The following is a 12654-nucleotide window of genomic DNA, read 5'->3' as shown; positions in this document are numbered from 1 at the left end:
GAAAGGAAAAGGAGAAGGGGGTCAAAATTTGCTATTTCTCATAACTGGGTTGAGAATACTAACATAGAAGAAGGAATGGAAGGCGTGTAAGAGGAACCCTCACTTTCATCTGACATGGTCAAAGGAGGTCTGAGTACACACACACACACACACACACACACACACACACACACGCACACGCACACACACACGCGCGCACACACACACGCACACACACGCACACGCACACACGCGTACCCATACACACACGCACACACACACGAGTTTGATGAAGAAATACATCAAGCAGGGAAACAAAATGGGTAGGGTTGGGTTGAGAGGGAAGACAACACCAGGGAGGGAACACTCACAAGCAGAACAACTTCCTGATCCTGAAGAAGGTAATGAAAAGGGGTAGTGGTGGGGGACCAAAGAAGAGAGCTAGTCACCCAGCTCACACCTCACTGTTGGCCTCAATCGTGCTCACCCCATCCGACCAGCTGCCAGCTCTCGCTGTTTTTACCTCCACGCCTCTCATACGTGTCCTCTCTCTTCACTCAGGCACCACACTAGTTCAGGCCTTCATCACCTCTCTCCTGGACTATTACAAGCACTCTCTCACTGGCTCTTCCAGCTGAAGTCTTTCACCACTCTAACAGAGCTAGCTTAGAGTCTCAGCTTGGGTGCCAAAGTGATTTTCTTAAAATATAGCTTTGACCATGACACCTTCCCTACTCAGTGCACTCCGGTGGCTTCCCCTTCCCTCTGGGCAATAAAATATAGAATCTCATTTGACATTTAAAGCTCCTCATAACCTGGCCTCTTCTTTTACTGTGTAAATAAAATTGTTGTATATTTTCAAGACCTGTGAGCCTCAGAACTTAGAAGAGGTGCTGGCAGCTACCCTGAGGGGAATGCCCAATGTCCTTCTGGGGGGTGTAATAGAGCTACGTGAGAGATGCTCAAAATGTACTTGGGTTCTTTATGTTACAAAAGGGGCCTTTTGACACAAGGATTATAGATGCAGACATTGAAATACATATTATATATATTTATATATTAAGTCAAATGTTGCCTTCTCTGAGACCCCTTGGTCAGTAAATACCTCATCCCTTGGATCTCATGTGGTGCTTTATTTGACAACTCTGTAATGACCTAATCATGGAATGTTGATGAAGGGAGGGAGAAAGAACAAAAATATGAATACTTATTGAAGCATGTTATTTAAATTTTATTTAATTTAAATGCTTTGACATTTTTGGCAAGTATTATTTTTTGGTCTGGACCTGAGATTTTATTTGTATAGGGATCTCTGCAGTCAGTCAATAAGTCAATAAACACTTATTAAATATCTACTGTGTGTCATGTATTCTACTAAGCACTGGGGATTCAAAGAAAGGCAAAATATAATACCTGCTCTCAAGGAACTTACAAGCTATATACAGGATAAATAGGAAATAATCAACAGGGGGAGGTACTAGAATTAAGAGGGGTTGGGAAAGTCTTCCTGAAGAAGGTGGGATTTTAGCTAGATTTTGAAGGAAGACAAAGGAAGCCAGGAGGCAAAGATAAAGAGGGAGAGCATTCCAGGCATGGAAGATAGCCAATGAAAATGCCTGGAGCCAAGAGATAGAGTGTCTCATTTGCTGAAGAGCAAGAAGGCTGAAATCACTAGATTGAAGAGTGTGTGGGGAGCGGGGAGGGGGTGTAAGGAAAAAGATGACTGGAAATGTTTGGAGTCTAGGTTATGAAGGGCTTTGAATGCCACACAGAAGATTTTATATTTGTTCCTGGAGATGAGAAGGAGACACTGTATACTGGAGTAAGAGAGTGACAGGGTCAGTCCTGGGATTTAGGAACGGACTGGAATGGGGAGAGGCTTGTGGCAGGAGGATCAACCAACAATTGTCTGTGCATGAGGACGTAAGATCTTGCATGAGGAGATAAAGTCTTGCACTAGGGTGGTGGCAGTATCAGAAGAGAGAAGGTAGAACTGACACTTTTTGGCAACAGATTTAATATAAGAGGTGAGAGATAATGAGAAGTTGAAGATAACACCTAGGTCGCAAGTCTCAGGGCTTGGGAGGATGCATGCTGCCATCCTCGACAGTAATAGGGAAGTTTGGAAGAGGGGAAGATTTTGGGGAAAAGATAACAAGTTCAGTTTTGAACATGTTGAATTGAAGATGTCTACAGGACATCCAGTTCAAGATGTTTAACTAGCAGTTGGAGATGCAAGGCTGGAGGATGGCAAAGAGGTTAGGGATGGATAAGCAGATGTGAGAATCCTCAGCATAGAGATAACTGAATCCATGGGAGCTGATGAGATCATGAGGAGAAATAGTACAGAGGGAAAAGAGAAAAGGGCCTAGGACAAAGGACAGAGTCCTATCAGACATCCATGGTTAACTAGCATGACCTGGATGAAGATCCAGCAAAGGAGCCTGAGAAGGAACGGTCAAACAAGCAAGAGGAGAACCAGGAGAGGATAGTGATCTGAAAACCTGAAGAGAAGAGATTATCAAAGAGAAAAGAGTGATCAACAGTGAGGGCAAAAAGGATGAGGACTGAGAAAAGGCCATTGGATTTGGCAATTAAGAGATCATTACTAACTTTGGAGAGAACAGTTTCAGTTGAATGATGAGGTCAGAAGCTAAATTGTAGAGAGTGGGAGGAAAGGAAGTGGAGGTACCTATAGTAGACAGCCTTCTCAAATTTAGTCACAAAGGACTAGGAGAGCTATGGAATAATAGTTGGCAGGGATGGAAGGATCAAGTTAGGGTTTTTTGAGGATAGGGGAAACTTTATATGAACAGCTGTTCTGAAATTTATAGTCTTAGTCAATAAACATTTAGAAAGCACCTACTATATGCCAGGCATTGTGCTAAGCCCTGAGGAAAAGAAAGAAAGGCAAAAGACAATCCCTGCTTTCATGATGCTCGGAGTCTAATGGGGGAGAAAACACAGACACAATTATGTACAAACAAGCTTTATACAGGATAAGTTGGCAATCAGCAGAGGGAAGGCACTATAATTAAGGGAGATTAGGAAAGCCTTCCTGTAGAAGGTGGGATTTTGGCTGGGATGTTAGCTAAAAGAAGCCGGGAGAGCATTCCAGGCATGGGAGACAGCCAGTGAAAACGCCTGGAGCTGAGAAATAAGAGTATTTTGTTCTAGGAACAACATGAAAGCCATTGCCACTGGACAGGGATGTTGTAAGATGTAAGAAGATTGGAAAGGTGGTAAATGGTGATGGGGGCATGTTATGAAAGGCTTTGAATGCCAGAGGATTTTATATTTGATCCTGGAGGTGAGAGGGAGCCAGTGGAGTTTACTAAGTATGGACGTGACCAAACCTGTGCTTTAGGAAGATTACTCTGAGAACTGAGTCAGGGATGGACTGCAGTAGAGGGAGACCTGTGCAAGAGAGGCCAAGAAGGAGGAGAGAAGTGGATGTGTTCGAGAGATGTTACCACAGCAAAATCATCTTAGAATTCCAAGCCCAAGGTCACACAGTATTATGGGCTAGAGGCAAGACGAACCTCTATCCTGACTCCAAGGCCAGCTCTCTATTCACTATACCACAATACTTCTCAGAGGTAGGTCATTCAGACACAATTCTTGCTTTCAGGTAAGTTATATATGGCTCAGACTAGAAATAAGGAGTTTAGTGATAAAATGTTGATATATAGCACTGTACTTATGTCAAATGCAACCTATGAAATGTATCATTTTCTTATTTTTTTAAAGGTTTCTGCAGCTTCTACTAAATATTAGCCCTTCTTTGAATCTGACACGTCTTGGTTCTAAGTAGGGGAAAAAGAATTAGGAGTCAAATTCTATCTCCACACATTTTCCTGTAGATTTTAAAGTTCTACAGTCCCAATTATCATGCAACAAACACACATAAGTTTTATATCTTAAAGCTAGAAAATATATTACTATAAGTTAACAAAATTATAAAAGAGCATACCTTAAAAAATAAATGTAAGATGCCTTCTTCTGCTCCATAAATTAGACCAGAAGCAACTACATAGGTTGCAAATTTTCTGTTCTATTAAATAGAATACAAAATAAAGTTATATGTAATATTATAATCTAATACTCAGATTCCATAGTGCAAAAAGTAGTACTTCAGAGGCTTACACAACTCTGTTAGGCTACAATCCTATGAATTAAGAAAGAATAAAGTATACTAACATAATGCTTACAGAAAGGGAACAGAGACAAGAAGAAAAGGAATAAGTTAATAATAGTAACTGACATGTATATAATGTTTATTAACAAAGCATATGGTTACAAAGTGTTTTGCACGCGCAATTTCATTTGATCCTGACAGCAATCTTTTAAGACAGATGAGTATTATCCTCTTTTTAAGAGATGAATGGTTAAATGACTTGTATAGTTACATAGTTGGTAAATGGCAGAAGTGGAATTTGAATCCATGTTTTCTGACTTTGAGCAGTATTTTTTGTACTAGGAGGAGAAATAAAAAGAAGGAAAAGTAGTGTGTAGGCGTACACACAGCATATCAATCAATTCATGATGTATGTTTTGCATACCTTAGTTTCCACAATCATTAAATCAGGAACATTTAATGAACAGTAATTACTGGCATAGCTGTAGTCAGTGAAGGAAATAATTCATGCAATTTTAGTGGTACTTAACTTACTTAGTACTTCTAAGTACTAGTTTAGGCATTATGGGAATCCAGTTCAATACTTAGTCACTTGGGAGCCAACCTTCTACATGCGACATAGAATTGAATCTTTTCTCATGAACTGAATAAAACAAAACTTAAAAACATTTTAAGAAGTATTGATTCACTTACAATGCAAAATATTACTTAGTTTTCATTTACTGAGTGATACATCTAACAGAAACCAAATGGATTATTACATAACTATATAACATATATATTAATATATATATATTAATATATAATCCTCCAAAGTTCTTTGGGAATAATTCTTTTTTTAATTCAATTTTTTTAGGTCCACATTCTCTTCCTTCTACCTATCCTTTCTCCTCTCCCACACTGAGAAAGTAAGAAAAACAAAACTCTTACAAATATGTTTAAGTAAAGCAAAACAAATTCCTACATTGGCCATGTTAAAAAAATGTTTCAGTAGTAATTTTAGATCCATCATTTCTTTATCTGGAGGTGGAGCATATCATGAGTCCTCTGGAATTGTGGTTGGTTGTTGTGTTGATCAGAGTTCTTAAGTCTTTCAAAGTTGCTTGTCTTTACAATGTAGTTGTTATTATATAAATTGTTCTCTTAGGTCCATTCACTTCATTCTGAATCAGTTCATATAAGTCCTTCCAGGTTTTTCTGAAACCATTTCTATCATTTCCTGTAGCACAATAGTATTCTATCACTTCATATACCATAGCTTATTCAACCAGTCCCCAATTAATGGACTGTCCCTCAGTTTTCAATTCTTTGTCACTATGAAAAGAGCTGCTATAAATATTTTTGCACATTTAGGTCTTTTTTCATTTTTCTTTGATCTCTTTGAGGTATCAACTTGGTGATAATTCTTAAAATTTCATTAATTTTTCAGGATACGTATATTCTCCCACAACTATTAACAAAGAGGCACTCGATGAAAATTTCAAAAATTTAACATGATCTACTTTCAATATTGATCTATTCAAACTGACTTAGTAATTATAGTAAATTCCAAACATTGATCATAGGTGAGTAAGACATTATATTTGAATTAAAGGAACAACAAGGGTAAACCACTTGAAGGCTTGGGCACCGACTCAAAAGAAAGTAAGTGTGTAGGGGGCAATATAAAGCTATTAGGTAATAAGTCTACCTGGACAATTTATTAATAATTTAGGCAAAAGTCAATTTGATTAAATAAACCAATAAATGATATGAATAAATTTCCCTATGGAAATGAAAATATTCCTGAAGGTTTTTTTAAGCATCATTTATAATAGTCTTATGGGATCATAACATTTTTTTGAGAGCTAGAAGGAATCTTAGAAGTCATCTAGTAAAACTTGCCAAATTGAAATCTGAGGCTCAGAGGGATTCCTTATAGATACTCCTACTTAAAGATGATGTTCTTAATTATATTAAGTCCCAGATTATTGAAGATCTCCTAAATGAGATTCTTAATCACACAAAATAGTTCAACTTAATTATACATATGGGAATAAACAAGGGATGTCTCTTATCTAGACTGGTAATCAGTTGTGTATGCAGCTCTCAAAGCTGGTCTCTATTCTCTCCTGAACAGGAGGTTAAATGACAAGACATGGGATCTCACTGAGGTGATATTGCCTATAGAGATACAGATCTCAACCCAACTATGCCTGCTCATTCATCATGTGACTCTCATTCATTTCTTCTCATAAAGTGACCATAAGTGGCCTACTCAACATGCTGTGGGTCTTTGTCCCTTTCTCCTGACACTGCGAGAACACCAACAGAGTAAATGGACTGTCTTCCAGGTTCTTCTCTTACCTGCCTTATTGTTTCTTTGTCTATTTAGCTAGATCATTATCCACCTTTCACTCCCTAAAGATGTTCATTGTGGGGAAAATTACAGCCCTGACAGTAACTCACGTCAGCCATGATTTCTGATCATATATGTACAAATACAGTTACTACAAGATAGAAACGTACCCCTATAGAGAAGATTTTAAGATGAGATTTTGACATTGGATACTATAACCTGTTTGCTTGCTAAATGGTTAAAAATTTAATAGTTGTGTGTGTGTGTGTGTGTGTGTGTGCGCGTGCGCGCGCGCGTGTGTGTGTGTGCGTGTGTGTATGCGTGTGGTCATTGTAACTTCTTGTAAACTTCCTGCTTGATTGTTAAAAGTTCAGTAGTTGGTTTTTTTTTTCCTGCTGTCTGAATTCCTGAATTCTCTGAGAAGCAATCTCCAAGGCCACTAAAATAACAGTTGCCATCTCCAAGGCCATTCCCTAAGATAGTAGTGAGAAACTGTACCGGGCAGGCTGCCCATTCTTAAATAACAGCTGACTCCCCACGTTGCTGAATGTATGCCAAGGGATGGGTAGGCTAAAAGTACAGCCACTTACCTCCCACAATTATAGACAGAAAAAGAGTTTTTGAACAAATAAGGGACAGAGAAGATCACAGGTGATAAAACAGACAATTTTAATTACATAAAATTGAAAAGGTTTTATACAAACAAAACCAAGGCTGTTAGAATTAGAAGAGAAGGGGGCAGCTAGGTGGCACAGGGAGTAGAGCACTGGTCCTGGAGTCAGGAGGACCTGAGTTCAAATCCAGCCTCAGACACTGGACACATGTATTAGCTGTGTGACCTTGGGAAAGTCAGTTAACCCCAACTGCCTTGCCAAAAAAAAAAAAAAAACAAACAAAAAAAAGAATTAGAAGAGAAACAGTTAAGTGGGGAAAAATCTTTGCAGCAAATTTCTGTGATAAAAAATTTGACATTTAAGATATATAGAGAATTGATACAAATATATAAGAACAAGAGTCATTTCCCAAAAGACAAATGGTCAAAGGATACTGATGAGCAGTTCTTAAAAGAAGAAATGAATACCACTAATATCATGTGAAAAATACACCAAATCATTAATAATAATATTAATGCAAATTAAAATGCCTTTAAGGTTCTACTTCACACTCACCAAACTGGCAAAGATCATGAAAGGAAAGGAAAATTACAATTGTTTATAAGATAAGAGAGGACAGGCACACTAATGGGCTATTAATGTAGCTATGGATCAGTGCTTCTTGGCCAATTGGTTCCCTCCCCAAATTTCTAAAGCTACGTAAAAAGTAATACAGTAGCACCTCCTTTGCAAACTTTAAAAAGCTAGATAATTGTAGCTCTGTTGATTGTATTTGGAGTCTACTATCTTTCAAAGGCACCTTATAGAAGTTGAGAGGAAGAGGAACCTTCCCAGGAAATTATATCAGGAGGAGCATCCACACCTGACCAAACACATACAGAAGAAATCTATACAGGAAGGGACAAGATTTGAAAAGCAGTCTGGGGTATTTCTCAAATAAAATTCCAAAAATATGGAAAATATTACAGCTGACTATAATTTCCAAAAGGAGACAACCAAGAAGGCATTAGCAATAGTAACCAATATGCCTAAGTTTTCACACACAATTTTCTACAACAAACCACATATTCACTTTCACACAACTAATTAAGAAATGTAGAGAATGTAAGATTCTACTTGTCTATTGTCTAAGTACAAAAAAGTGCATTCTATTTATTAGAGGAAATTGTAAACTTGAATGTCTTTTTCCAAACAAGGTGCCAAGGTGAAGATCATTATAAATGTCACCACAGAGGCAACTGTTCAATGACCCACTGAGTGTCAAACTCAAATGAGGCATACACTTACCATATGGCTCTCTATTTTAGAGTACTCCATATTCACCAACGTCAAGGAGGTAGCCTGGTATGAGATTAAAATAGAAGACCGATCCCCTATTAATGGAAAATTTCTACAGATGCTCTTGTTTGTAGATGGCCCTCTGACGATGTCCTGGGTAGCCTTCCTATTGGCCAGTGATTTATGTGACTGCTGTGATCTGGTTCATGATTGAAGATGTTATTACTTCTTGAATTTCTACCTATATAAATAAGGCTAAGTAAGGGACCAAGTCCCTGCCTGGAATTGGATCCATTTATGACTTACTATATACTAAAATTTGGAGTATCATGCCCATTTTGGGAGAATCCTTTCCTTAGCAGAAGAAATATTTGTATTAATATAGTTAATTTTTAGCCTTTTCCATTTGCATTTTAAGTTAATAGTTTTTTTATGAAGCATAATTTCTTGTAACTTTACCTATTAAAAATTCAACAAGTAAAGAAAAAAAGGGAAACTTGCTGGTCACACATCAGAAGCAGAGCATTTTTTGGATAAAGAACAGAGGGACAAAACCTATGTTATGCTACCTTTCCACCTCAGACAGACGTGGGAGTTTACCATTGCTGTGGAAATCTTTACGCTCATTCATCACAGGCTTTAGAGCCACACTGGAGACAGTAGTGTTCCAGTATCTTTCTTCACTCATAGTGGCTTAATGGAAGACCATAGCATCCAATAATTTCTGTTATGTGTGGGGCACAATCCCCTCCCCAATAAAACCCTATTTCATTGGGAACCTCTACAGAAAAATTTCCCTGAGTTTTTGCTCAAGTGTTATTGTAGGCTGGTGATATCTTCTGGCAATTCTCTTAGCCCTCCACAAAACTTGACTCCTATGGTTCCTTGTGACACGGAGGTTACCTGGCACTCTCAAAGGCAAAAGGTCTGGCATATTTTACTATGCTTGAAAGGCTCTGGATAACAATTCCATTGGTGTGGTACACCTGCTTGCTAAGTAAGGGCCAACCTAGTGGAGGCACTTCAGTAGTACACTGGCCATTAAGGAGGGGAAGAATTCTTTGGCCATTGCATGCCATGAAATAAAGGGAAATACAAAATTACCCTCAGTTTCTAAGGCCTTCTTTGGCTTCTGCAGTGATGAGGAAAGAATGGAAGAAAAAGAACGAAAATGTGGAAACTATCTATAAACATTAACTGTTGGGCCTCGAAATGTGAGATCCTTGTCTAGTGACCAGTGAGTAGACATATTACAGGAGTAACTATAACCATTAATCCTGATTTTCTTGATGATGCTGCAATTAGGAAGCAGCAAGACACACAGAAAAGAGCACTGGATTTGAGGTGAGAGCACCAGGTTTAAATCCTAAGACTGCCACTTGCTACCTGTGTGCTCTTGGGCAGGTCATTTAACTATCTTGGGCTCCCATTTCCTCATCCATTAAGGGAGAAAGTTGTCTTTCAGAGGGCTTTCCAGCCCTAAGTCATATGATCTATCACTTCTGGACCTGCCTAGCTGTGCTATAACTTTAAATAAACCTCATGTTGGTACAAGAGTTGTTCTTTGGGTTCTGATTTCACTTTTAGTGGCATAATGAGATGATGACAACTTAACCATTTGATTCCAGGGAAAGACAAGGATAAATTGATTACCTTTGTAGTTCCAGGTAGTTTGATACCAACGTACAGCAGAATGGAATCCCCTAGTCTTTCCTTCTCTTCACTATGTTCTCATCAATTTACCATAGGTTCACTGATCATCTCCAGTCAGATATCTCCAAAATCTATCTATAAAGACCTAATATCAAGAGGCAGAGCCAAGATGGTGGGGTGGCAAGAAGTACAGTGAGGTCCTCACCAAAAACTCCTCCAAACAGATCTAGAAAATGCTCCCAGACTGAATCCTTATCAGAAAATCCTAGAAAAAAAGAGTGAGTAATTTTTATGGCCCATGTCTCATAGGAAGAAGGTCTGTAGAAACTGGTGAGGCCTCCCAGTCAAGGAGATGTTATGTACCCTGACAAAAAGAGGTCCTAAATCTAGTACAGAGAGGCCTAAACTAATGTAGGCTACAGGTACAGGTGCCAACGGACAGTTCTGCAGCTCACTATCTACTTTCATGTCAGAGATATAGAGTGGACAGAATAGGGGATCTCTGTCTAGTGATGAAAGTCCAGGGTGAGGAACAGTCATGGATCCTATCCTGTGTACCATTCAAGGAACAAGCTCAGAAGCAAACAGCAACTATATGGCTCAGACCCCAGGAAAGAAATAGGGTCTCAGTTACAGCTTCTAGCCCAATCTAAAGCCTGACGAATAACCAGGACAGGAATCACAGATCAAAGGGAAGCCTACATTTCTGCCGCTCTGAACCAGCAGAGCTTTTCAGCTGGCTGACAGTTTACTATTAATCAGACCTAAACACAGGTCAGGAATCTGCAGAGCTCAGAACAGGGAAGCAAAAATCAGACTCTGCTTCAGACCAGGCCACACTGTGAGCACTAAAAATTTGGAGGTCCCCAGCTTTAACTGGCCTGAGAGTCTTTAATAACGTAATACTTAATACTCCAAGAAAACAGCAACATGATAAGCCCAGACATTCCCTTCAGAAGAGTACAAAACGTAGCCGAAAAATAAAGTCCAAAGTTAGAAAGTATTAGAGCATTGTCCATTATCTAAAACCCATGCAAGCATGTCATCGTGGAACTGACGTACTATGCTGATGAACTTCTCTGGGCAACCAAATTTTGCCATAATTTTCCACAAGCCCTCACATACATACATATATAAAACGTATAAAAGTATGTACATAAGACACATATATACCTAAATATATGTGTGTATCCTTCTTTTAGACGTAACCAATGTATAAATTTGTTGTGCTTGATCATACATGTTTGTTTTTGTTGTAAAGGTTTTGTTTTTCATCATTAATTGGGGGGAGAGCAGATTTTTGCTGACTAAAAGAATAAAATTTAATTCAAAAAAGGACTAATCTCCCTGCTGAATGCCAGGCCTGCATTGCCATCTGCCTGCTGGACTTCTCCACCTGAATGTCATAGGCACTTCAAACTAAATATATCTAAAATGGAACCTGTTACCCTGAAAAATCCTTGGTTCACTACCCTTACCCTAAACCCACCCATCTTCCTAATATTCTTAGGTCTACCTAGATCACCATCATCTTCCCTGTCACCTATATCTGCAATTTTGACTTCCTTGACCCTTCTTTGCCGCTCATTCTCCATACCCAATCAGTTATTGCTTCTTGTTCATTTCTCCTCTACACCATCTTTCTCACCTATTTCCCTCTCTCCTAGAAGTATGACCCCAAGTCTAGGTCAGGCCTTTATCATCTCTCATCTAGGTTACTGTAATGGCTTCCTAATTGGTCATCCTGCTTCCACTATCTCCTCCTCTTTTATCCATTCCTCACACAAATGCCAAATTAATATTTCTAAGGTCCAAGTCTGACATTGGCACTCCTCTGCTAAAAACCAAAACAAAAATGAACACTTCAGTAATTCTTTCTTGTTTAAGAAGAAAACACAGATTCCTCAGGCTGGTATGTAAGACCTTCTACAATATGGTTTCAAATTATCTTTTCAACCATAGCTCATATTAATCTCCTTCAAGCACTCTACATTCCAAACAGAAACTACTAGCTCTTCTCTGAACCAGACATCCCATCTTTTCCAGGCTGTTTCCCATTCCTGGAAGGCACACTGTTCTTAAGTTTGACTCTCAGAAGCCTTATATTTCTTCAAGACTCGGCTGAGCCGCCATCTTCTACGCAGTACCATTAAGGTTCTTTCCTAATTACGCTATCTGTCCACATGTTGCATTTTTTTGCACCACAGCTGTATCCCCAGTACCTTGAAAATTGCAGGTATACTTAAGATATATTTAGTGAATTGAGTTGCTTGATGCTACAGAGATGAATTAAGAGGAGCAGAGATGAGACTATGGACAAAATATGGGGATCTTTCATAGGTAAAAGATAATCTTAAAGTTAGAAGGGCCCTAGCAAGTCATCTTGTCCAAGGCCCTCAGCATCATCCCTGGAAATTCTTCATCCAGCTTAGACGTCTAGAAGGAACATAGAAGGAAGGTTCTAAAAAGTAACATTAAGGTAAAAGCAAGTAAGGAGATCCCATAAGATACTAGGAATTAATCTTGTACCTTTGTGTCATATGTGCGTGTTTCTTGTCTGCTTTCTTCTGCTAAATAAATTAAACTTTACCTCCAGTTGGGGTCAGTTCTGTCTCTCCAGAAGTCACTTGGGGCAGGAACTGAGGCCAGTGACA

The 12654-nt window shown here is 38.8% G+C and overlaps 1 protein-coding gene across 1 annotated transcript in view; it reads right to left on the bottom strand.

The window, feature by feature from the left end:
- The window catches only part of AK7 (adenylate kinase 7), a 99427-nt gene that overhangs the window by 42616 nt on the left and 44157 nt on the right, over nt 1-12654 (bottom strand). The window contains exon 6 of the mRNA XM_036748830.1: nt 3953-4033. Coding sequence (XP_036604725.1) covers nt 3953-4033 — 81 coding nt within the window. The remainder of the gene's footprint in view (nt 1-3952; nt 4034-12654) is intronic.

Source organism: Trichosurus vulpecula, chromosome 3, assembly GCF_011100635.1.
Source record: "Trichosurus vulpecula isolate mTriVul1 chromosome 3, mTriVul1.pri, whole genome shotgun sequence".
Lineage (NCBI taxonomy): Eukaryota > Metazoa > Chordata > Mammalia > Diprotodontia > Phalangeridae > Trichosurus > Trichosurus vulpecula.
The sequence above is the reverse complement of the archived record's forward strand: the minus strand, read 5'-3'. Positions and strand labels throughout refer to the sequence as shown.